Below are 27643 nucleotides of genomic sequence, written 5' to 3'. Positions count from 1 at the left end.
AGTGAAGGACAGGCACATGTCCTTGGGAGCAGCTCTCTTAGAAGAGAACTGGAATTTGCAGCTAGGAGTGATTGCACTGCCAGGCAGCTATGGCAGCCCGATGGTTTCCTCTTGCTGCATTTCCTAGGAAGGTGACACCACCTGCTGCCAGCCTGCAGAGCTGCTGCTTCTCTTCCTGTCGCTACAACCATCTGCCACTAAAATTCCAGCAGAAAATGCCAGACAAAGCATCATGAGCTCTGCTTTCTCCCATAATATTGCCAAGTAGGCAACATCCACAAAGCATCCTGTTTAATTTCCCTTCAAGGCCTACTGGCTCTGGGGAATCGTTGGTTAAGGAAACAACGAATTTATTGTTCTGACACCTAATACAATGGTAGCTCAGTCTATTGGCTCTGGGATGAATGTCCCTGGTTAAGGATACTAAGTATTTGTTCTTCTGATACCCAATGCAATGGTAGCTTTGTTTAGAGTTGGCTTTTGACAATAGTAAAAAAAAAACAGTACTGGCCAGAGAAATGATCACTGCGTGCTGACCAGTAAGTTCTACTTTCAGTTTCAGAACTTCTAGCTAAAATCGCTTTAAAAGGACCACCATCTCTTTTTTGCTTTGTTAAAAGTTACTGGAACAGCCCTAAAACATAGCTTCAAATCATCTGATTGCTTCCTGCAGGATTGTAACCTCTGTGGCTGGAGCTTATTGGCATGAAGGTGATAGTGACACAGAAAGGGAGATGCAAACATTCAATTTTAATGCGTTTCTTGGAAAAGAACGCAGGGTTTAGGTAATCTGCCGATAAAACCCACTCAGAAAAATGGGATTAAGATACCTATCTGCTGGGTGGCATGTTTTGGTTTTGTTTTTCAACGAATCAAGCAATTGTTTTAGACTCAAAGCTGTCCCTGCTTTGCATTTTTCATCTTGGCATGAGTCATTACAAAAATGCAGAGTTCACCCACATGTTGGTGTTTGATGAGGTCTAGTATGTGGTGAAGAACAAGAAAAAGAGTTTTATGTTTTTCTGTATTGTGGGAATTTTCCCATTCCATGACTATGAACGGAGTGTGAATGTCTGTATTATGAAAGATACAATTTTACATGGGCAGAATATATTTAAATGAATTCCAGTGAAACCAGAAGGAATCACAGTTTGGGTATGAATATACTACGTGTGCAAGAAACAGAAGATCTGCTCATGCTTCACCTCAATTATTTCTAGGGGAGAGCCCTCAGGGTCCCTGGTACTCCCTCAAATATGGACTTCAAAAAAAACCCCTCTGCCTGCAGCAGAGCCAAGTGAAGCTGAGTGCAGCATCTGCTGGGAACTGCAGGCACTGCTCCAGAAGAAGCATTACTATTAAGTTTTGAGAAGCTTTGAAGATGTATCGTGTTTGTGATCCTCATTAGCTCAACATCCCACTTCTAAATAGGAATTTTTATATATATGGACAACATCGATGCATTATTTAGCTAAGGGAAAGTACAGTGTAAAGACAGCTTTCCTCCTAGGCAGTTAAAAACGTTTGTGTGTGTGTCTGAACATTCAGACCTGGAAATTTCATGCAACTTAATGGGTACTGGAACCCTTTATTCTCTCTAGCATTTGTCTGACTCTCTGCTAGCAATAAGGGGAAGAAAAGAAAAAAAAAAGAAAAAGTTCCATGCTCTTGGTATATTCTGAAGCTGTTCAAAGGCCAAGTTTTGCTATGTAAGGTCCGTTCCAAAGTCTCTGTATGTTACAACAGTATTTCTTCCTGCTCAGGCCCCATTTACCTATACCTGTACATCTTCAGAGGATGTTTGTCCACTTTTGGATGCTCACCCACTCTGCCCTGCAATGTGGGCAACAGAAAGGCTTTACATGAGTGCAGCAACCATTCAGAGTTCCGTGGTTTGTGTTTTACAGGAATAAGAAGGACCCACGGGGAAGCATTTCTTGTCTCAGGCTGTTATTCTCTGAAGGAAAACTATTTTGGTTTGGTCCCAATATTGAGGGAAAGGATCCCCATAGAAGCTCACATTGTAGAAACTGAAATAAATCTGTTGGAGTTTTATGTAGCCTAAAAAAAAAACTCTGCATGGAGCTGGCAAAGAACATTTCAGAGAAAATAAAAGCAATCCATTAACAATAGCGGAGAAAGGTTTCACTTAACTGATTTCCCCTTGGGAGTTGAGCTCCTACTCCTTATCTCTGAAGGCAATTCAAGGCTATCAAAACGTCTGCAGCTGAAACTGAATTAAGAGACAGCAGCTGAGAGCATTGTCAGCACCTGCAGAAGCCATCCTCATCTATACGTCCTGTACACACACATGCCTCTTGTTGCTCCAGCCACTCAGAACAAGTGCAAGGTACACCCCAGGTGGCTATTCCTCCCTTTGCAGGAAGCCAAACTGTAACTACAAGCATGCAGTGGGGATTTCCCCAGGTTCTGCAGCAGCCTTGGCTTCTTCCATCATTTCAGACTGACCTTCCCAAGCTGCATATTTCTACAAGAAATGCAGAAGCCACCCAGCATAATTGTCTGTGAGGGCCAGTAAGGAGCACATCCATGCAGCTTATAGCAGTGGCACCATGTGTCCGTGCCTAGGGAACCACCAGGGTGCCACACTAGTGCTGATTGTGTTCTGCCTTTGACAGCCATCAACTGCTCCTACACTCCCTCAGAGCAGCACCACCCAGGACTCTCCTACAAATGCCTTCACACAGATACTTTGTACGCTTCCTTGACCATGAGATGCATGCAGATTTGTAACTTCAATTCAGCCACACAAATACCAAAACAGTGGTGAGTGCATATGTACCTGTCACAGATGCAATCAGCCCCTGGTTATTCTCGTTGATTTCCAGGTACCACCCTCTCTATCAGCTCCTTCTCAAGTTTCTGCAGTGTATTTTATAATCCAGAGTGGAGGTCCAGGTCGTTCTGGGCCTTAGGAGGCAGCACGGAAAGGACTATGTCTCTTTGACCATCTCTGGCCCAGCAGCTCCTTAGGTGGTTAAGGCTGCTCTCAGATGTTCTAGAGATGTGAACTGGTGTTCTCTTCAGGTTCCCCTTTCTCATTCTGCTACTGCAACTCATGCAACTGTGTAACACTTATAAAGCCTCAGAGCTACTATAGGTAGGCAATATTCCACCAAGACATGTACTTGGCAGAGGATATGGCACACAGCAGCTATCAGAACCTCATCCAGACCACAGCTGCTCCACAGGGGTCCTACGGCTTGGACACTGTTTCCCTACAGCACTGTGAGAACAACCTTTTCACCAGCCTTTCTGGGCAAACGCTGGCATGACCAAGCCACTTAACACAAGAAAGGGTTTAACAGATTGCTTTCAGCAGAAGAATCAGTTCCTCGGTGTCATGAATAAGTAACGCTGTGGACCAGAACAGCAACTACAGATTTGTTCCTTGAAGACATGCAGCTCCCGTTCCTCTCAAGAAGGTATTTTCTGTTTAGCAAGGATTGAAGCAGCGTTCCATGGCAACCTACAAGAGAATCTTCAAGAGAACTCGGGACATGGGTCAATGCTGCAGACATCAGTAGTTTATTGGTATGTTCAGTCAAAACACATTCAGAATGGAAACTTAAAAATACTTTCCACCTGCAACAATTAAACTAGAATCTACGAGCATATAGTGCTTGACACATTACAGCAAAAAGGATGGTAATCCACTGTTGTAGAACTATGAAGCCAGAATGGTCAGCCAAGTTGGTCAAAATAGAACCGTAATGACAAAACACTCCCACTACCCACAAACCAGCAACAAACAGCAACGGTCAGCAAATCCCTTCCTTTGCTCAATGAGGTACATTTACTAAGAGGGTCAAGAACACGTAAGAGTCCAGCGATGAACAGTTACCATGTAAACTTCTCCAGATGACGTTCCAATCATTCTCATGTCACTTATGCAAGAAGCAAGCCAGAAAATGGAATGGCTCTTAATGCTCCTTTTTGTTGTCGTTCAGATTATCCCCAGTGCTCTTTGCCATACAAATGAAACGGGTGGTAACAAAACGCCATTCCACTACAAAAGGAAAAAAAAAAAAAAAGAAGAAAAAAATCCCTACACAAAACACAGCGTTGACAAACTGCTAATTGAAGGCAGCAATTTGTCCAAAGGCTTCGAACACAAGTAGAGCTGTGTGTTGAGCAGTTCAAGTACTACAGGTTTCCAGGTAACAGCTGAACATGTTAAAGACTTTCAATGAAAAACTGAAACATAAAAAAAAAGGAGACAAGAAGAAACGTCCTTCAGAAAAAAAAATGTTTATGAACACAGTGCAAGACTTATCATCATGCACAGAAGACCCTGCCTCTGGGAGAAAACAGATGCCTCTTCACTTTGCCAGATGTAGAAGTAAAGTATGTGCAAAATCTCCCAGCTGACTTGAAAACAGCAAGGGAATGCATAATCCAGAGACAGACTAATGCTATGTCCTGTCTGCTTTTGCTTCAGATTGCTGTTTTTTGAGGTCTTCCATGTTTAGAAGCAGCTTTAAGCAGTCACACTGTCACACAGACTCACATCAAACACACACCCCTCTTTCACTCTGATGCACCGGAGCTTAGTGCTCACTGCCCGCCCCAGCACCAAGCCCAAACACACTGCCTGCTGCAGCTGATGGGAACGTGCTCCAGAATGCCATCCAGAAACAGACCTCTCAACCTGGAAAACTCACACTTGAAACTGAAGAAGACGACGTCTCTTTCCTATCATTTAGTCCAGAGCCATGGTGTCAACTTCAGCTAAGAGTTATGTGCAAAATGAGTTTTAAAAAAAGCGCAACTGAAAAATGCAAATACTCAAGAGCTGCTGTGTTGTTCTCTGAAAATTGCAGTATCCACATTGATATGCTCACCAGCACAAGGGACACTCAGTTCTACTGATCACGAGCTGGCCAAAAGTGTTCATCGTTCCAAACTGGCTTCTGAAACATCCCAGAGAGATCTCGCTCCGTTTTCCTTAAGTTTGACAATGATTAAAGAGAAGAGACAACCTGGAGACTATTAGATGCCTTCTTCCTCCCTTCCCCCCCGCTGCAAAAGAACAGACGAACTTGTTAATTGAAGAGCAAGGTGGATGATAATTTCAGCAACGTTTACTGATTGACAGATACTGCAATTTTTAATACATTTTTTCCGTGATTTTTTCAGATGCGTTGCAGCCAATTGGCTTTGCAGGACAGTAGTTCATACACTACACTGTACAAAATCACCAGCAAGACTGGAATGATGTATTCATAGAAGGCACCATCATGCTTGTTACATTACCAGAGAACTCAAATACAGTCAAGACAATTTTCACCGTACAATGCTTATCGAAGGGGAGAGGGGAAGGAGTGTGTTGAGCAGCCATCCCTGTATGAAGAGGGGCAGATAGAAAAATCTGACGTGAGCTATCAAACTCATTAAGGACTCAGGACTACGGCTTCGAAACTCTAGGTTCTGTTTAGTTAACGGCTAAATGGATTCCTTCTGGAATGAACTCATAGTCTTGTTAAGGTTTGTGTGTGTGCACATGTTGGTCACAGCAAGCAGGTTGGATGCCCGCACCATTTCACAAGCTATTCTGTCTGAGTAAGAGAAAGAAGGGTTTTTTCCTCCGATGCCTCCTGCAGATGTCAATACACGAGTTCAAAGTACCCAGTAGTGCATTTTGATGAGTGCGTAAACAAGAGTTTGTTTGGAGCCAAGTGTTCTAAAAAAAACAAAAGAAAACAAAAAGGCAAGCTTCTCCGATTGCACAAATTGCACTGTGTTTCCAACAGTAACAGGCAGAAACAGTAACACTTACACAAAATGTGCAGCAGAGGGCTTTGACTGTAAGGACCTGAATTTTATTGGGCATGTCCTTCAGTTCACTTTTGTTGCAGACAGTTTACTGTTTTGTTGTTTCTGTTGTTGTGTTTTTTCTTTTTTTTTTTTTTTTTTTTAATCTTTCCAGTCCTCAATTCTCCAAGTCAACATTTATAAATTAACAGTGTGACTTCTGTTGTGAAACTGGGGAAAGAATGTCCACTTTAATTTAAACCGGAAACCAAAGGATGCTTTCACATCAAAGAAATGATCAGAAGGGCGGTGTCACATTCCAAAGCCAAAAGAAATGAACAAGAATGCAAACACGATGGATGATGTACCACTGCCAGGACCGTCTGCCTGCGGTGGAGTTCAGCGACGCTGTCCCGTGAAGCGCCCTTCCATCTGCCCACTGCCTCGTCCAGAGCCGAGCTTCTGCGCCATGCCTCCCCTTGGAGGGGGTCCTCGGCCGTCGCGGTCGCGCATCATGCCACCACCCACTATTCCACGGGGACCCCCGGGGCCTCTATCATTGCGCCGAATATCCCTACGGTCATCACCTCCGCCTCGGGTCTCTCTCTCACGAGCAGCTCTTGTTTTTTTCTCTTCTACGTTCAAGCGCACCTCACCCCGGAACATAATGGGCTTACAGGGAAAATAGTCAAGGCACACATTAGTCACCAGTTCAAACATCCATTTATACAACGAACAGAAAACACCACATTCACTGCATGCCTCTGGCTACCCTTACATGTTGGACAGAAAAACTGTTTCCTGCAACACATAACCTCAGCCCTAAATGTCACTAAAATGATCAGAGGGCTGGAGCACCTCTCCTACGAAAAAACACTGAGGGAACCGGGCTTTTTTAGCTTGGAGAAGAGAAGGCTCCAGGAAGACCTCACTGTGACCTTCCAATATTTGAAAGGGCATATAAACAAGAGGGAGGAGGACTGTATACAAGGGTGGATAGTGACAGGACAAGGGGAAATAGTTTTAAACTGAGACAGGGGAGGTTTAGGTTAGATATTAGGAGGAAGCTTTTCACACAGAGGGTGATGACACACTGAAACAGGTTGCCCAAGGATGTTGTGGATGCTCCATCCCTGGAAGCATTCAAGGCCAGGCTGGATGTGGCTCTGGGCAGCCTGGTCTGGTGGTTGGTGACCCTGCACATAGCAGAGCGGTTGAAACTAGATGATCAACTCAGGCCATTCTATGATTCTATGAAATGGAATACTGTTTTTAATTCATTGGCACGCAAAGAATTCAAATGTTTCTAAATAAGAACAGGGGTTGTCTTTGGTCTTTTAACTTCTGGCTTTTGTCTTTCCATCTCAAAGCTCAAGAACCTGGTAGAGCAGTTTAGCTCCCAAATGCTAGAAAGGAGAACTGCTGCGTTCTCTTCACCAGTTCCTCAAGTCACACCTGCAAGTAACCATGCTCCTTTTTCTCAGCCTCAGGAACAAACTGGAACAGACTACACCACATGGGCTTCAGGGCATTCAGCCTATCCTTTGATGGATGCCAATACTTACTTTTGCAACCAAAATTCTCTGGACTGGCTCAGAATCATCAAATACCACAAATCCGAAGTTGGGCAGTTTTCCTCCAACTCCCTTTGTGTTGATGCGGAGTTCAACCACATTTCCAAAGCCTGTGGAAGGAAAAAGCCATATGAACAAAAACCATAATTTACCACCTTCTGCTTCTTCTCAGCCAACACCACATACGAATTCCTCTGTGAGACCATACGTGAATGTCACACACGTCTCTGACACAGCACATCTGTTTCGTTCCTTAGTCTGAAGTTGGTACTTACTCATGAAGAACTCTTTCAGTTCACTCTCGTCGATGTCATGCGGCAGGTTCCCAACAAACAGCTGATGGCTGTCTGGGTAGCGGATTATTCGGCGATTGTCCGACTCATTTTGCTCCACATCCCCTCTCCCTGTGTCAGGGGAAAGAAGAAAGCAGAGACACTGCAATTAGAATTAGTGCATAGGCTCCAACACATCCACCTGTGATTAGCACCAAACATGTGCGCTCAAACCTCCAGTACCTTATAAAGAAGAGGAGCTTTGTGCTTATCACAATGTATTAAAAAAAAAAAAATTAGATATAAGTCACCACTTTATCTATTCCTTCACATAACAACACCATCTTTATTTTGTACTGAACAGTCATGCTTCTAGTCCCCTATCTTTTGTCTTCCAACCTTTTTATTCCAAGCAGAAGTGAAAGTTTGTAACCTCTTCATCTCAGCTGAAGCACTTTTAACAGCAGCAAAGGCTGTTCACAGACTTACTTTGAAGAGGAGATGATAGAGTAGGATCTCTACCATTGGTTAATGGAGATTTCATCTCTGTCCCCTGCCACCCACCCAATAAGATCACAATCAAAGGACTCGGGCTCTGGTACACATTGTCTGTATGATTTATGTTATGGTTTTGTTGTATTTACATTCAAGAGTAGGAAAAATGGAGATGTGCAACTTGATTTAGCCACAAGTTGCATCTTCCACCCCCTGTTGCATATTACACACTGAGGGGGGGGGAAGAAAAAAAGGAATGTTAACTTGTAGCACATGTTATAGTTCTTGGTACCTTAAGTCTTTTCAGTTCAGTATTGCTCCCATGTGAGGAAATGCCTGCATTGATCAAAGCCAAAAGCAAACAGCACTTTTAAGGCTGACCTCGATCTCACTGAACACTTCTATCAGACCAAATGAATCAGAGCTGGTAGAGAAGCTCACAGCTGCTGAGACTTAACCACTGCTGCATGCAGCACTTTGCAAGCTCCTGACAACTTTTTGCTAGCACTTGGAACCGTCGCAAACATCACTCTCTTCCTTGCAACTCATGACTCATATGCATGGTTCGTACCTTCGTTAGCTATTCAACGATCAGTGATTATAGCCTTGGGCTGAGTACTTTTTGTCCACCACTGAGCAGAGGCTACCAATTGACCAGGTCAGACTGATGAATGCCACTCAGAGCACTTTCATGTTCCAACACCACTTCTAATACCTGTCAAGTCATAGGCAACTTTGCTAGCAAAGCCACCCCATGGATTTGGGTACTCTGTATCAGTCAGGGAATGTTGAAGTGTGGCTGCTCATAGGTGAGTACAAATACAAGGCAGCCAAACCCAGAACAGGCAGTTAAGCAGGATGGAAAAATGTGTATAATTATTAACTAAGGTTTTCTTCTAAAATAATGAGCACTACAGCCACTTAAGAGCTTTTACTTTCATCATTCAACAAAAATCAAGGTACATGGAAAAAAAATATTTCTGGAGTACCTTTTTGGAATTGTACTGAATCACACAGAAGGTATTCCGGCACATAAGCAAGTGGTCTGGCTATTAAAAAAGAATTCAGTAGAACAGAGGACTGGAAATACCTCAACTCTGTATCAGATCAATTCCCAGTTCAGATTCAGTATCATTTTCTACACTTCCAGTTGAAGACGGTACGAGTGGGCAGCTCACGATCAGTCAAATACAGTACAGTTACAGCAAGATCCCTCAAGGAGTCACCACTCCTACCCAACCCCACAAAGCCCCATGAGCTGACCTGGTCGAGGTCCACGGGGTGGAAATCCTGGTCGTTCCCTTGGGCGCTGCTCACGCACGCGAGGAGGCTGAGATTGAGCTTCGGGTTTTGTTTCAACTCTTGGCTGAAACAGGAGAACAGCTATTATTCAGTACCGTCTATTAAAGAAAAGGCCCAGCAAAAAAACAAAACCAAAAAGCAACACAAGACATAGTGGCATGCAGAATATGAACTCTGGAAGATATACATCCAAGTAAATGTGTTGGGAAATACATTTTTTCATCTCTATAAATTCCTCTGTACCAATCCAGGACTGCAGTGGTCAATATCTCTGCTAAAAGGTTCAAAGCAAACATCTCTCAATCAGAACGTCTCCCCAAAGCACATCTGACATTTACTTTCCACGTGTGACCAGGCACTCAGACCACTCCGTGATTCACAAATCTCTCAACCTAACTGGAATAGATCAGATACAGCGTCCTCATGTCAAGCTCACACATCATGGGCTGGGAGGTATCTCAAGATGGACACTGAGAGATGGACAACTGTCTGCATCTCTGAGGGACTCTCCCTAGAGTGCAGAAAAATGATTAAGAAAACTACCAAAAGAAAGAAGAGGGAAAAGAATAAAAGGAAACAAAAAGAGCACCTTGTGAAGTACAGTAAGGATTTATGATGCAATATGGCCATTTGATAGTAATTAGTTCAGACTTAGTTCCTCAGCTGCTGAGGATGTTCTTCAACTTTCCTAATTTTGAAACCATGATGTACAAAGCACACCCTTTCAATTTTCAGGAACTAGAACACACATTTTCACAAGCAAAAATACTTTCAAAGACAATTTGAGAAAGAGAGACAAAACCTCCTGCATAAAAATGTTTCTGTGCAGACCGCTGGATACTGAAACAACGTACAGCATTTATTTTCAGTTTGCGCACAGCAGCTGCAGCTCTATTGGGGTCTTGGAGAAGCAAATTCATCCTTCGGAATGTGAGGACAAGCACTGGCTTCTGAGAAGATGATTAAAGTCAAGGACAATGGCTGTAAGGCCCTGACTGCTGCAGGAAAGGAGTTTATGTCATGAATCTCCCTTATTTTCCTTTGAGGACACAGAACATTGGCTACGTCACCAATGTCCTTCCACTAAATCCCACATATAGCCAACCTGTACTCACCAGTCCTGCATTTCACCCAACTTCTCATCTATCACACATTCGCTCACTCCTAACTAAGCCATGCAAGTCATTTGGTCCTCTATAATTGGTACTATCGGTTTTTACAGAGTTCTCTGGCACTGCCTTAAGGGGAAGAAGCAAGCAATGGCAATTTGCAACTCTGCACACAAAGCCACAGAATAAGGATTTCAACAGACAATCAGGAAAAAAGGAACCACCAACCTCAGCTTCTGGGCCTTTGAGAACAGTGAAGTAAAAGATGACTCCATTATCTGCGGGAGCTCACACAGGGAGGGAAGAGACTATGGCTATGCTTTGCACATGCTACTGGCAACAATAGTTAGACCAGCTGTGATGGAGATGAGGAAGAGGCAGACAGAGCAAGAGAAGAGGAGGCTCTGTAGGCTTGGACAATGCCATTTTTAATATCTTATGAGGTTTAAAAGCTTTTCTGCAGTGAGCTGCCTTCTACAACAGAAGTGCACGCACACAAAGAAGCAACCAGCCAAACAAAGGAAAAACACTAAATGAGATCCAATCAAATGTCCATCACCTCACTTCCATCACAACAGCTGGTTTAGAAGCATACTTCTGACTGCTGCTGCACCATCTCCAAGGTGAACATGGACAGCAGAATGCACTGAAGATCAATCATTCATCACTGCCCTAAAGATATTATAGAGTTGCTACTATAAACATGCTAACCATTCCAAAACACGGAAAGACAGAGCAGCTTTCAGCTCCCTCTTCTCCCTTGAATCTGGGCCCAGAAAACTCACATTAGCCTTAAAATACACAAGACTTGAAGCCCAGCTCTGTTTAACACACAAACCCTGCTGCAGGAAAGTCTATCCAAAGTCTGAACACTTTCAAGGTGATGAAGGAATGTAGCCCCTAAACAGATCCTTCCTTGCTCTCATTTCCCAGCCACAAGAAAGAACCAGAGAGCACCCTGCCTGCACCACCCTCCAGCACAGTCAATGAACTAATGCACACAGAGAGGCAAAATAGCTGAAACTGCCATAAAGGTTCAGCAGTGAGGAATGAAGTGGAGTGATGCTGGAGAAAGCAATAGAAGGAACAGTTCAAATTGCTTTGTGGTATCATTGATGCTGGTAAGAACAGCAACCCAAAGGAGCCACCCACCCACTGCTGCAATCTACGCCACTGTTTTGTGCAAAGCATCTGACACGAGAGAATGTGATAGGATGGGGAAGTACTACCATTGATTTGTAACTCCTTGCAGAAATTTAAAATGTCTTTCCACCATCCTTCTGGATACCATACCTGAAAAGCATGCAAACCAATGAGCTAAGAGCAGACTCATTCCACCTCCAGAAGAGCTGAGAAATTTCTTCAGAAACTTTCATGCAGACCTCCTTCAACATGAGGTCAGAACTAAAGTAACAAAAAGGTGCAGAACGTGACAAATTGCAGAGGGAGCAGAAAGATCTAGGGGACGTCTGTGATTTGTACTCTAGTTTCTTACACTGGTATTTTAAAATGCTTCTTGCATTTTAATTATGAATATAAAAAAAACTACCCTCTCTACTGCAAATAAGTCACTGTTACAAAAAACACATCTGGTTTTGCTTAAGGCAAATCCATTCTGTATAAGAACAAACACTGCTTTTACTATTCCAATATCACTTGAACAACTCAAAGCTCTGCTGAAGTTGATGAGACACATTTCCCTACTCACTGCATAGTGACACACATCACTCGTTTTCCACAACAACCCCCGGAGGAGCAGAAGCAGGACCACAGAAGCAGGGGCTTGGTTTTGTGTTTTTTTGTTTTAAACATGCACTTAGCTTAAGGGTACTCCTAGAAAGGTCCTTCTATATCAGTAACAGAGAAGAACGCAAAGCTAAAACAGCAGCTGCCATAAAACAAACCAGCTGCTCTACTGAAATTACAGTCTTTGTAAAGCATTGGACATGAGTACCACAACACACAGTGCTGCTGGAGTATGGCACTGGTAGGAAAGATTAAAGCATGTTGTTTATTTGGAGAATTTTGTATGCATGAAAGCAGCTCAGAGTCTCAAAGCATCTCACCAACTTGGCACGTGCAGAACATAAGCTATTGCCCAGTCTTTTCAAACTTTCTCTTTTCTCTCCCCTCCTTTCCACATCAGCCTAGGAATGGGAAGACAGCATTGTCCTGACCAGGACATGTGAACCCTTCCATCCCCCACACAGTCATAAGTTGGTACAGGGTTCTGAGACAAATTAAATATGTATGGATAATGGAGTCCAACATACTTCTGTAGACAATATCTCTTCAAAGCAAACTTGCACCTTCTCAACAAGGATGCACTCTGTTTGACTGCTGGGGCACTTCTGCCAAAGAAATTCCCCTTTCACACACACTTTAGGAAATAACTGCTATGGGAGTAGTTGCTTGAGGGTTTTTTGTTTGTTTGTTTTCAAATCATATCCCAGCAAGATAGGTCAAAAAAAAACAAAGAAAAATCAGTGATTTCCTGTTTTCACATGAGCAGTTTTTAACGTTACCACGATCACACCCAAAGTTACACCTGCTATGTGTATGTGCCTTACACTTACAACAAGGTGAACGCATTCACATTTAAGACAATTAATTTGTGCAATGAAAGTCAAACAAATTGATCTGTTAATTGAAAAACGGAAGCAGTTTGCAGAAGTAATGAGACAATCCAAGGTGTTCACAGATGGGTTACCTGTGAGACCGGTGCTTTAACATGGGGCGGAATTCCAGAGGAGGAAACAGTACCACTAGGAGGCAGGTTTTTACTGGTCACTGAAGCCCAAGAGAAAGCCTGCAGGAAATGCAACAAACCTAGGCTACTCATCATGAAAACCACTGACATACAGGGAAACTTGTCTGCTGAAAATATACTTTTGGTTCATAGCTGACTACTTAACGTTACAAAGATACAGCAGGATTTGCAGTTCAAGCCATTTGTAGACTCCAACGGTACAGAGCAGGGTGTGCAGCTCTTACTGCCACTACTGAAACAAGCTGGGCTCGCTCAGCATCCCCAGCTCACTGCTTCCCTAGCACTGACAATCCTGCAGTGCTCAGTGTCTTCTGCACAAAGGAAGAGAGTGGATGCCAGAAGTTAGAAATAAAAACAGCAAAGAGGAACAGGATTGAAAAGATACGGGAGACTGATGTCGGAGCTAGAGAACGACCTCTCTCCAGCTGTCATCCACTCCTCCCATCTCTTTCAGCTACCTCCACGTTACTGTATCAGATGACGCATGGCACTTTTTAAAATTAGGCATCCTGCTTCTAAGGGAGACAATCAAAGCCTCCAGACTTTTTTTTAACCTATACTATGGATCATTTTTCAAGTGCCAACGCATCATGCGTTTGTTTTTTATTTTTTAAAGGAAGAGCAGTGGTTCCCATTGCATGAGTTTTTCGTTGGTGATGGTCTGGATTGTTTTTTTAATATACCTTAACTACACATTTAAAAAGGTTAACACATGCATAAAACCACACACACACTTTACAGAGCATTACATCTACAATACATAACTTGAATAGCATTGAAGAACAACTTTTTTGGTGACATTTCACAATTCTTTTTTTTTTTTTTTTTTTTTTTTTTTTTTTTTAAGTTGAAGGTTTAAATCTAGACAGTGTCAGATACTGAAAAGAGTTTGGCCACTCAAAATGACTAAGATCAGATCCAAACCTTTTGGTTTACCATCTGCACCAAGAAGCACGGATACGTATTTTAACTGACCTTTGGTGGTTCTTGGGGTAGTGAAACAGGTTCTACAGGAGGTGGAGAAGGAGACTTCTCTTCCAGCTCCTCAAGAGCCTTTTCTTCTACCTCAGTCTTCAGCTCCTCAGGTTTTGTTTCTGATTCCAATTCTGGCTCAGGCTCATGAGACGATTCTTCCAGTGCCTCCTCTATACCATTGCTACAATAGTCAAATGCATTTTATGCAGCTTTTCAATTGCTTCCTTCTTATGGCTTTTTCTTAAAGTTATACAGTGGGAATGATTGATTTTGTAATGATTGGTTTCCTAGTTGTTACCATATGGTACCTTTGTATATGATATCATATTAAGTTAAGCTGTGCTCTTATAGCTGCACACTAAGCCAGATTTTATTTCTGCTAATGTGAGGACGTTTTACAGTTTTTAGCAAAAAATCTGAAAATTAGATGTAGAAACCCTTGAAGGAATAGATGATGAACTCAAGAACTGTTTCTGTTCATAAGGAAACCAGACAGTCAGATCTGGCTCTTTAAAAGCAATGCCCAATGTGTTTTAAAAAGCACTTAAAAAAAAGTCTATTTTTCCAAGGCAACTTCTTAAAAATTACCTCTACCTTCCAGCTTCAAGCACCAGCTAAATTGAGGAGTAACACGATTAACCACTCTCTCATTAAAATACCTGTTCATACAGATTATTATAACATATCACTACTGTGAGCTTACATAATGAAGACTGCATTAAGTATGTATACAAGCACACTTACTGCCTTTTTATCTCATATTTGAAACTAGAAGTGAAAACAATAGTGGACATGAAACCTCCCCTCCTTTCTTTCTCCAGTCACGAAATCAATATTTCAAATGTGATGTTGACACAGCATAGATCCATATCAGTTTAAGTGTAATTTCCTAGATTAACTGCTAAATCACATCCAAAGCCTAAACCCAAAGCAATTCTGTTTTTATTTTAGAAAGCAATGCTGTAATGAAATGGCCTTCTTACGTGACAGGATGATTCTCATAGTAGGTACTGCTTGCATTTTCTTGCACAGGTTCAGGTGATGGTTGTCTTTCCTCTTGTTCTTCCTCCACCTCCTCTTCAGACTCTGCCATGAAAGAAACAATTCCTTGAGCACCTCTGCAAGCATACACAAGCCTCACCTACAGTACAAGCACGCAGAACTAGTAGTATAACAAAATCACACGTCATCAACAAAATAAGGCAAAATGAGCTGAGAAGAAAGTGAGAGCCCCTTCTATTCTTTTCAAAGGCTTTGCTTCCTACTGTTTTCACAAAAATGACACCCCAGAGATATACCTACTACCATTACTACTACTATTGTGAGGAAGAGTGAAGGATCTTTTGAAGCAGCAGGACACTTTCATATGTTGTCCACGTAAAATAAACATTATTAGCTCTTAAAATCACAGTACCTAACATTAACAAAGTAAACCTCAAACACAAGAAGAATCATTTGTCTAAAATGTTTTGTTCCATGCTGTTGAGATTAAATAAATCCCTGAAGTTACCCAGTACATCCCAGCTGTACTCTCCTTTGATTTGCTTTGGCTCAATAGACTGGGCAAGAGAAAAATCATCCAGAACAATAAAGTTCAGCTCAGGGACAGAAACGAACCCCTGAACATGATGATGATATGGGAGTGAATGACACTTCATATTTGAAAAAACAGTTACATTTTATTTGACTGACCACAGAAATCTAGTCTACTAAACAACACTCAGATGTAGCAAAACTACTACTGCTCACTACAACCCGTCTTCACCAAGTCTCATCCACCTGAAAAGGCAGTGCATTTTCCAATGCTGAAGACAGCACATAGTCCCAATATTCTGACCTACACTCTCCCTTAGCCACATACTACACTACATGAGAATGGAACAGTTTGCATCTTTCCATGTCCTCCAAACACTCTGAAAGATTGGTACCATCAGAGGAATAAAACCAACTCTACACCACAAGTACAGTTCTTCTCACCTTCATCAAGTTCTCCTTCAGAATCCCCAAATACTTCATCTTCATACCTGAAGATATCGTTATGTACATAGAACTTGTTTGGAACAGACCCCTGTAGAAGAGCAACACACACTTGGTTGTATATATGATACATTAGAACTCATCAGTACGTATGGATTGGAGATGTAAGCTTTGGGCCATTTGAAGTTCAACATGATCTTAGAGCTACTTACCTCTGGAGCAAGTACAAAGGTCTGCATGAACTTCCTCATGGGCTGTCCATTGTTAGACAGCTCCCCCATGACTTGCACCACCACCCCATCGCTCAGAGTGGCATGAGCATCCACATGGCGAATCTTGGTGTGGCACTCACTGAACTGCAGCGACATCACTTTCTTGTGTATCTCCTGGAAACACACAGTTATATTTCAGCTACACTGAGTTTTATACACAGCTTCACGCCTAAGTCTCAACAAACAGAAAAAGCCCCCCACTGAAGCTCAAAAGGAAAATGCAGGAACCCAGGAACATCTTTCACTAAGAAGAGTCTATCTGAGTTTAGGGAATTAGTTTTTCATCATGATTCAAATACCGTTCAGAACAGTCAAAAAGGTTACCCTTCCTAAATATATTTTCTCTATTTGGATGCAAAGCTGATATATCAAACATAACCCACAGTAACAGCAGCAGCAATCAAGACAAAAAAGCCATAAAATATTTATATAGGTGTCTGAATAGGAGGCACTATAGCAATGTGCTATTTCCCAGATAGGAAAGTCAAACAATTTGTTTAAAAATGAAAAACTACATTAAGCTCTGAAGATTAATAAGGACTTCAGGCCCAACGTTGATACATACAGCTTGGCCATACACTGCTTCTTGTGGCTTCCCACTAGCATCCAGTCCTCCATGGACATAAGAAGAATTCCTGCCATAAAACCTGCAAATGAAAAGATAGTAAAGATAATATCCATGAAAAAAAAAAAAAAAAAAAAAAAAGAAAAAAAAACCAAGAGCCAAAACCAACAATATTTTAGCCACCAGTTACAGATATCAAGGTATTTGGAGTTTCAGCACAAACAATTCAAGATCAATTCTAAGATTCCAAGAATACAGAAGGAAAGATGTTTAACATTCAGCAGTCTGATTTACCCACTCTAACTGAGCTGGCTATTTGGTCTTGGGGTTTCCTGAACATTAAAACCATCTGCCTGTGGTAAAGTCAATCTAATCTCTACAATTCTTACAATTAGATAGCAAATGTTATATTATTTGCACTCATTGCACAATAATCTACAATAACTGAAGCACCACTTCTTACCACCTCTACTGTTTAACTTTCAGCACAAAGCTCACATTTTGTATTTGTGACAGCCAGCTAGCAGCAGTGGCTTTTTTCATCTTGCACAGAGCACACGCCTACTGAGCTCTTAAACCAATAAAAAACAAAAATGAAAACCATTTCTTGACCCAATTTTGGATTTGTTTTCAAAACCACTTCCCCCTACCCTCTGCATCACATACTTGCTTTCAATATTTTTCTTACATTTCAGGGATATTTCTGTACCCTCTTTCCACTTCCAAGTTCTGAGTCTTGAAATGCCTAAGTCACATTTTGTATTTTTACTACCAGCTTATAAAGCATGTAACAAATGCTTAATACTTTGTAAATTTACATTAATAGCAAAGAAGGCAACAACATAATGTTGCATTTCATTTCAAATCAAGCTTTGCCTCAGGAATGACCGCCATGAGGTCTTAATTCCAATATTTCACCACTTCCAAAGAATTCTGCTAGTGTCCACCCCTTGATGGTGTTTGATGTATGAAATAACATTTCCTTTTGGTATTTTCATGAACTATTTATCACACAGCAAGGATACAGAATGTTTGTCTCTGGCTAAACAAGCAGTGCACAACATAAGCATTAAGATGAGGAATCACATGAGAACATGTGCATTTGCCATTTCTTGTTTTATCCCACTAGACCAAGAAACTCCTTCCAGCTCCAATTTCCTACAAATACCAGGCCAAGATTATAACTGCCCTTAGTTTCCAACAAGAAATTATAAATTAAACTATTTTCTTTGGTACCAGCTACATAATGGTGGCTTTGAGCATGCTCTAGGACTTTCTAACATAAAAATCAAGGTTCAGCTAAACCAGCATGTAGGCAGGTGGGAAACCACCCTTTAGCTCTCTGATGGTCAGCGCATCCCATCAAGTACTTCCCACAGGGAGACCAGTAGTTTTAGCTTGCTTTCAAGGAACTGTTCAAACTCTCTATCAGGCAGAAAACATAACAAATGGGAACTGCAGATCAGGAAAGGAGGCTCTACTGAGTCCTCACATACATGGAAATATGCACTGTAAAATAAGAGGCAGTAATACTATACAAATGATACCAAGAAGGACCCATTTTGAGGCAAACTTTTAAAATCTCTGCATGTCCCTCGATAAGCTTTGGAAAACAACAGGTGACAGACACTTGGTGCATTTCCCTTGAAGAATAAACCAAGAGCATTAGCACTTGCTGCCAAAATCTCTTGCTCACTGCAAAAATTAATCCTTTTCTTTCACCGTCAGGTTCTGGGAAGCCAAGAATTCAAAATGTTTCTATGGCAATGTGCAAGTTGTTGCTTGAAGTCACAGCAGGAGGAAGATCAGAGAGAAGGCGCCCTCTCAGAAGAGCATCACACACACACAAGGTGTGGCCAATGAACACAAAGGCAAATGCCCTCAACGTGCTGAGTGTTTCTACAGGCACCCTTTTGCCTCCTGTGCAGCCTGCTATAAATTTTATGCCACCCTAAACTGGAAGCATCAGCCCACATCCATAATGCACCAGGGAATGCCAACTCCATGATGCTCATGTAGCAGGTGTCAACATCAATGCAATGGAATTAATATTGCATTAAAGGGGAAGCAGGGGCGAGGCAAACCTGAAATAGCTGCTTGCTCTTTGGCTGAAGCAGACAGAAAGGAAAAACATTCCAGCAGTATTTTGCTTTCTAAATCAAAACACATGTTCTCCTCCTCCAAGTCCTGCCAAGGTTACAATTGCCATCATTACAGGTAAATGCTCTTGCAAACAAAACAGACTGCTTTCAATAGTGATTTTGAGGTATGGGTGATTTATCCCTATATTCAACTGTCATTGAAACAAAAATGTTACAGAAAGAAAAGGGCAATCTCCCAGCAAAAGTAATAGAATTCCCCTTATACCTTTCATACTAAGCTTTAAAGCACTGCATAAACACCTCATCAGCTCTTTTCCTCTCTTCATGCAAATACTTTTTGGGTTTAAAGTGAAATGACAGCACACTTCACAATAAACTTGCCTTATCAACTTGGGCTTTTCTATCCTTCAGCAATTACATGGTTGTTTGGCTATCAGGAATTCCACTGCGTCCTTTGCTCAGGTATAATTGTTGGTGCTGTCACACCCTTTGTAAGTCATAGAAGAATTTCAACTTCCCAGTCTTCACAGGCAATGGATGGTTAGCTATATGGACAAGATACTAACTATTGACAGAGCAGGTAACAAATCTATCTGAGAGCTGCATCTGAAACCAACAAGAAGACACAAGCCCTTTCCCAGGCCATCTGGGGAGATGCCCCAGAAATGATATGTACGGAACACAACTCTTGGATAAGAGAAAACTGCAAGTTTACACACAGGTACCAGCGTGTTACATGGATATACTTATTAGTTGCTTGTTGGACCTAACTCTTTTGTTGAAGTGTTGGGGCAAGGAACAAATCTGCAATTTTGAAAATGCTGCTTGTGTCTCCAGCTAGACTACAAAGCATAGTGCCTGGAAACATGCTGCTCAGGCAACCCTACCCCTTAAGATCTACATTTAAAGTCAGAAAAGAAAAACAAACATTGTTCCACAGCAGCTCAGTGATTTAAGCAAAAACGATACCATCCATTTTCCCTATCTCACGGCTCCAGATGAAAAGAGACATTATTCACAAGGCTGAAGTCCTCAGCTTCCCATCAAGGAGCTCTAACTTCAACAATTCCATTTCTGCACAATCAACCTGATGTCAAGTTCTGAGAGAAGAGATCCAACAAGCAATGGCTCTAAAAACAGCAGCAACAAGAAACACTTGCAAAGCCAACTTCACCTTTATCAAAAATCTGTGTTGCTCTGAATCCAAATGTGGAAATACAGTATCTTAAGTGACAAATGGTATGTAGGCAATCAGAACCATAAAAAGATGGAACACATCCAGAGCTGCAGTGAAACAGCAGGCACAGGTAAATAAAACCTGTGTATGTGCCAATGCCTTGTCCAGGCCCTGACTTCTATACTTAGATCTCCAGTCATGACCTAGACAAAAGCAACTCAAAATACAAAATTCAGTATACTGAAAGTCAGCACGCTTGTCTCCGGTGCAGCACGTAGGTGCCTCATCCGCAACTTTCCTTCCTTTTTTATTTTTATTCTTTTTATTTTTTTTTTTAATTTTTTAAATTTTTTTATTTTTTTTAAATAACATTGTTTCTCTGATGCTTCCAGATTACCATCCTACCTGTGAGAAACAGCTCACTTTTCCAGGCAGGAAATATCTTAAGAACAGCCATACATCCTATAAATACATCTGGTTCTGGAATCTAACGGCTTTTTCTGTAACATGTTTTCCAAGAACCCAAAAGTTAATCAGGTCAATTTCCTGCCACACTCAGAAACTACTGAGTATCTGATTTTTGATAAAGAACATGTGTTTCTGTTCAAAACCATTGGTTACTGTTGTGCCAGCGTTACCTGTGCAGGAAGTCAGGAGCTTTATTGAGCAGAGTGTAGTACTGTCTGACGAACTCCCGCCCTACAAGCAGGGGACTGGGCTTCTCCATCACCATTTCTTTGGTACACAGGGTCGAATGCTGCAATTAAAAATATTCCTGTTAGTTCGAAGACAACCCTATGTATCACAATGTCCTAATAAAAGGATTAGTATAGTGATATTAGAAGTGAAACAATTACACAAACAGGAACTTGAATTCAAGATCCATCCCCAACGTTCCTTGGAGTAAATACAAAGATTTCTTCCTGTTAACATCCCATTCTGACTGAAAAGAAACAGGGAAAACAAATGAACTTTACTCAGTCCCTTGAAAATGGGGCACTTTCTACCCTGCTCTAAGACAAAAGAGATTATTAAGAGTGTCTAGCACTATTTATTTGACTTTTGGCAATTAAACTGACGAATAATTAAAAGGTTGGAATAGATCCTAATGGGATGGAGGAGAATTGAGGATAAAAACAAACAAACCAACAGTGAAATAGAATTCGTGGGTTGAGATAAAAGCTATTTAGAAAAGGAAAAAAGAAATAGCAGTAATGATAATTTTATATAAACAAAACAAGCAACGCACAGGCAATTGCTCAGCACCTGCCAACCAATGCACAGCCAGTCTTCAAGCAGTGACAGCACCCCCTGACCAACTCCCCACTGTTTTCAAGCATTTTCTGCAACACATCATGCACCATGGAATATCCCTTTGGCTAGCCTGAGTCAGCCATTCTAATTCTGATCCCTCCCAGCTCCTTGTGCCTCCCAGTTACCTCACTGGACAGGACAGTACAAGTAGCCAAAATGTCCTTGCCTCTCTCTAGCACAGCTCTGCAATGACCAAAACATCACTGTGTTATCAACACTGTTTTTCTCCTAAAACCGCAACAGAGCATCCTACCAGATACTATAGAGAAAATCATCTCTGTCCCAGTTGAAACTAGGACCCACGTGAGTAGACCTTCCACCCACAATTTTGCACACTGGCTCCTGTTTTCACATAGTCTACCTGGAAGCATGATCTCATCAAGGTATGCAGTAGCAATGCATCTCCCACGCCAGTCCTCTGCACTCCAGGCTTCAGAGTCCAGCACTCTCAGTCCTCTCTCTCAAGACATCCCAGTCTCCAACAACCTAAAATAATATTTCTGTTTTCTTACGAAAATAACCTCAGCTCAGCAATCAAAACTATGGGCCATGTAAAAGGCTGCTCCCATCACAGCTTTCCAAAGACAGAAAGCACACAAGGAGAAATTTAGAAATTAACTTCAGCTCAAAAGAGCCTGTAATTAAAGGTGAAATGCATACAGGAGTATCACAAACACATCAGATCTGGCATCAACAAGACCTGATGAAAACAAAACACCCAAGTACTTTTGCTCATGTACTATTAATAATAAACCCAACCAAGCCACAAACAGTACCTCAAACTATTATCAAACACCATGAGTCAGAAATGCCCTCAAAGCAATGGTCTCAAAAGCAGCCAGCAGGCAAGGTCTTGAACACAAGTTCCAAAACTGGAGATAAGAAATTAGAAAACATATATGGGCTTATCCAGAATTTTAAAGACAACCCTCCAAGACTTGGGAACACTGAATTAACTGGGACTTGTGGAAACTCCCAAATGACATTTATTTTTTAGGTATAATTACCAAAATTATTTCCAAGAATACGACAGAACACCAGACTTGAGCCATGCCCATGCTCAAAGTAGCATCTGCTGAGAAACTCAATGCAAACCATGGGAGGATCTTCCTGACCTGACTATACTATACTATAACAATGGTGTGCACAGGCAAATGGTACTCATAAGCCAACCTTAAAAGAGTAAATAAAAATTAAAGAAACAGGTGACACAACACTTCTCTGCTGCCCTGTCCCCAAGGAGAACACAGCACCATGATCACCACAAGCACTTGGGAGAAAACACAGGGACAGATCTTCCTAATTTCTTTTCTTTTTTAAATCAGAACTTGTTAAAGAGCCAATCACAGCCAGCACACATCCCTATAGCATTAAACACAGTACACATGTTAACAAATTGCTGCATACCGCATGGAGCACTGAAAACGCCTCCGGGTACAAAACACAATAACCTATGAGGGAGTTATTACCCCACACCAGAGCCGTATTGCACACAAGTTTTTCATTAGAAGTGCTATTTCAGCAAAGGCCACTGAAACCTTCCCGAAAACCCAAGAAAGACAAGTGCACAATAATCACACACAGCTAACTCTTCCTGTACAACACAGAGAAATGGGTTCACGTGCTGCTGAGAGAGATGTGTACAGTCCACCTCTGCCCGTGTTTCAAGTGAAAGGACCATTACCTCAGAGAATACCACTGTTTAACAGGATGTATCTGTATAACTCTTCGCCTTTCCAACATTATTCTCTGCACCATCTCTTCAAATATTCTTACAGAGTTAGAAGAGGCTTACTGAACCTCTAAGTCATTAGAAGGCAACTAAATAAAAAGGCAAGCACTGCTTGTTACCAATCAACATGCGTCCCGAGAACTCAGGTTTACTGTACATTTACGCCTTGGTTGTTCCAGGCAGTGCTGCACCTCCTCAAGGCCCAGGACCCAAGTCCCAGCTGGCCTGGTGATTTGGGAGCTGAATGTACCTGGGACATTTAAGCCAAAATATAAACTGCCTGAGTGCCAACAAAGGTGATTGCTGATCTGCACCAACGTGAACAGTCAGGACTGAAACCAGCTGTTATCTCTATGTTCTGCCACACACTAGCAGAAGCCCCATATGTAGACATACCCTACAGGAGCTCTTTTTCCAGTTTTCAGATAGATACTTGCAAGACAAAGAGTAACCATCTGAGCAATTTCTCAGTGGAATAAAAGGAATCACTTTTTTTTTTTTTTTTTTAGATAAGCCTCCACAGTATTTGGGAAAATGTCTCTGTAAGAACTTATCACTAAAGATGCTGGAGCCTATACCGGCCAGAAACAAAACACTGTCACAGAGATAGCCAACAGAAGAAATAACATTTATCTATTGGTTTCATTACAGTGCAACTACTGTGTTTCAGAAGCCCCTTATGCCACATACCTGACAAAAGCCACACAGCTGGAGCAGCACAACCACCCCCAGGAACTGCTTGCAGGCAAGCTGCCCCAGCAGCTAACCAAGTAGAGCCAACTTGCTGCACTCGTGCAGTGCTGCCATTTCCTGTGCTATCAGCAAGGCACGCTGAATTCACAGTGCATTCCTGCGCTGAAGAAAACCACACCCACACTAACAGACCTTGTATCAGACTGCAGGATGAGGACCCAAGAAAACAAAAGATATTTTCTTCTGAAAGGGAACACCAACTACAAATGAAGGACAACAATGAAATAAGTATTATCTTCGTGACAGCAGCAAAGCTACATCAAATAACATTCCTGTACGGGGTTATTGCAGACTTCTCTCAGCTCTGCAAAAAAACGCCCTTTGATGATACTGTTAAGAGACAAAACAATGAGACATAGCTGAGTTAGGACAACTGTGTTCAAGTGCTTGGTTATCAACTGTAGCAATAATCGCTCAAGAGAATTAATAATGCCATGCATTCAGCCTGTAATAATCTTTATGCACTAAACTTCCATTTATTAAATTGTGTTTGTTAATTCTTCATGTAGGAAGGGAAAACATCAAAACAAAAACCCTACCAATCCATCAGTTTGCAAAGGAAGACAGCAGCAATTTGTTCCTAAAAAGGTACAGAGGAGCACAAAGTGCAGAGCAGTCACAACATCCACCAACACACATCTTACCTATCAGATCTTTCACATTACAGAAGCTTTCATTTTTCCTCAAAACAAAGTTTCTGATACAATTTTCCTTAGCATGTAGAAGCAGCAGTGTGACCAGTCACATGTGACAAGGCACTGGGGGTAGGTTATGGAGGTCACATGGCAAGGACAAGCAGGCTTTGCTTTATTTAAAAATATATAAGCAAATTAATGCTTCTGATGTATTGACAGGCAAGTTTCATCCTTCACACTCTGACTGCAATTCTTCCATGACTAAAGGAACATGGCTAAGGAGCTACTGCTTCACAAATATCTGCAGCAGTGTGGTTTGTTCTTGCATTCAGATGTCCACAGCTTGTGCCAAGATTGATTACCAGGATGGAATATACCATTTAAATTCAAAATAAAATTTGGCAAAACACTCTTGAAAAATCAGAAGATGTTACCCATGCACTGAGCACACAGAGTGAAGTCCCAGCAGATATCATGCTGCTTCCTATCTAGCAGCAGTGGAGGAAAAAAAAAAATGGAGAAAGTGGTTTTCTCCATCTTGGACAGGATTCTCCTAAACCCAGACTATCACAAGAGGTAAAATTGGGGCTTCCAGAAGGCCAAGAACCGACCACACTTGAATTGCTTTTCCTAACACAGACAACCAAATAATGCCTTAAAGAACATGCTTGCTGCTGTGATCTATGTGAGATCTCACTGCTGCAATACAGTGCGTGAGTAACCACACCTTGAATAAAGCAAAAACTTTGCTGCAATGGTCAGTCCAGCTGGCACAAGCTGTAACACAGCCCTGCCACACTGGTAATATTGCAGGCAAAAGCAGAATAAGCACTGACCAAACTGAAACAATATTGAGAGCACAACTGAAAGTCCCTGACAGCCCTGTTCATTCCTGAAAGCAACTTCTCCCTTCCTTGCTCTGCAAGGTAAGCATTCATATCATCCTACATCAGCAAGTAAGAGCCCGTGAACCTCAATAATATCTCAGAGAATTACTTCGCTTTATGATCTCCTTTATTAAATCCAATAGGATCTGAACTGGCTGAGCACCAGGGCAAGACAGATGGCTCTTTCCAATAAAGCTGTTCTGTGATAGGTTTTGTTTTATGCTGCCCTTTTTTTTTTTTTTTTTTTTTTTTTTTTTTTTTTTTTTGAGGAGCTTAATGGCACTGTGTATTTTAGGCATAAGACTATTGATAGGGACCATCCAAAAGAGCCAACACTCACCTGAATAAAAGCAGCAACAACACCTGCAGTCACTGCCACCTCCTCCCAGGAAGCCCCTTTCAGCTCCCTCTCCCTGGACCCTGCCATTCAGCAATAGTTTCTGTGCCTTTCTCCTGTCACCAAATGTACCCACCAGCCTGATACACTGCTCTTCTTACATATTCCCCGAGTTGCAAAGAAGGTCTTCGCTTGCCATATGCCCTCAAAAAAACTGACATCCAGTATCACAATTGCTACACGGAAAAGAAAGAATCCAATTCAACATTGTGTTAAGACACTATGTGTGGTCAGTGTATGCTCAGCATCCTACTATACTCTCTCAGCCCAAATGTAGATGTATAATTTGAAACCTCAGTTTTATGCAGAACATAAAATCCAGAAAAACAGTAGCAGATCAGTACATTGGATGGTTGGCTCCCCGTGCTCTCTCTCCAGTTTAAGCTGTGCTAATGCAGAAGAGATTTTATTCTGCTAATGAAAAATTCATACAATACAGATCATAGTTCCCTACAGTGAAACAAAATCTGCCAATTGGAATATTACAAGAACATTTTTCATGGTAAACAAGGATTAAACCCAAGCAACCAGAGCCCTGAACAAGTCTGGAAGCAGGATGGTGTTCCCTTAGGAATAAGAAAGCTTTCTCAAGACAGGTATGACTCTGCAGGCATGTGTATGGTCACAATGAACACAGAACACCTTTCTAACGATTCATTAACTCCAGCAGTTAAAGCAAGACCAGCTCGGCAGTAACATCTTCTGAGCTGGAAATGTAAGGTTAAGAATGTGGTACCTGCTCATCACAGCATAACACAGATCTTCTGCCAGGGATTTGCTTCACTAACATAGCTCTCCTGAAAGAGACGTGCACGTCCATAGGAGGGCTCACTCCATGACTGCATTGCATTGTGCCACACAGCACTGAGCAGGGCAGCATAGCTACGCTGCAGAGAAACCGCTGCCACTGAGCTGCAGTGACCTTATTCTGCTCCTGCTCACAAATTTACAGCATACAGAAGAAAAAGAGGAAGACCCTGAGACAGCTGAAAGCACCTTCTATGAACAAGAAAAACATACTAGGAGTTCTCTCCACCTTCACATCCCTCTACCACTACAGGTTAGAGAGCAGAACACTGTCTTTAAGGATGTAGGTTTCACATCCAGAGCATGCACAACAACTGACCTAAGAAAAAAGTACTGCACCCTGTGTCTTTGCAGATCAGAACCCCTTCAAGCATCTTCACACTTCACTTTGTAAGAAAGCAGAATACTGGCACACTGAATTGTATCTATAGAAGGCTCAAAGATTGCAAAAAAAAAATCACACAACAATCATAAAAACTAGAAAATGAAGTAATGTTTTCTGAGTGAAATGAAGCCACGGCCGCATCTTTCCTCCCTCCCCCCCACTGCACTGGCTCTTCCGTTGCCTGGCGCAGAGCTCAGCGCCCAACGGCACCCCACCACCGTAGCAACGCAAAATCCCCGTTCTGGGGATGCTGCTGCTGCGCACCTCGACGCTGCATGATGCAGCCCTCCGAGGTGAAGGGCAGCAAAACCCGAGAACACCCCGCGCCCTGCTTAGGAACAAAATGAGAGGCTCGCAGAAACCCGCTC

The 27643-nt window shown here is 41.9% G+C and overlaps 1 protein-coding gene across 2 annotated transcripts; it reads right to left on the bottom strand.

The window, feature by feature from the left end:
- Positions 1-6174: 6174 nt before the first annotated feature.
- Positions 6175-21110, bottom strand: G3BP2 (G3BP stress granule assembly factor 2; the record flags this gene model as incomplete). 2 transcript variants are annotated; one of them, XM_079534336.1, is made up of 11 exons in its annotated part: positions 6175-6447; positions 7341-7459; positions 7625-7753; positions 9380-9482; positions 13238-13336; positions 14273-14453; positions 15256-15358; positions 16250-16340; positions 16462-16635; positions 17087-17168; positions 21004-21110. In XM_079534336.1, the coding sequence occupies 11 exons, from the start codon at positions 21096-21098 to the stop codon at positions 6175-6177; spliced, it is 1449 nt and encodes a 482-aa protein (XP_079390462.1). The 2 variants fall into 2 exon arrangements, with proteins under 2 accessions (XP_079390462.1, XP_079390461.1); XM_079534335.1 differs by lacking the exon at positions 13238-13336 and having other exon boundaries at positions 21004-21098.
- Positions 21111-27643: the final 6533 nt, after the last annotated feature.

This window comes from Tetrao urogallus (genome assembly GCF_951394365.1).
Source record: "Tetrao urogallus genome assembly, chromosome: 4".
Taxonomy (NCBI): Eukaryota; Metazoa; Chordata; class Aves; order Galliformes; family Phasianidae; genus Tetrao; species Tetrao urogallus.
This window is presented reverse-complemented; position numbering and strand designations above follow the sequence as displayed.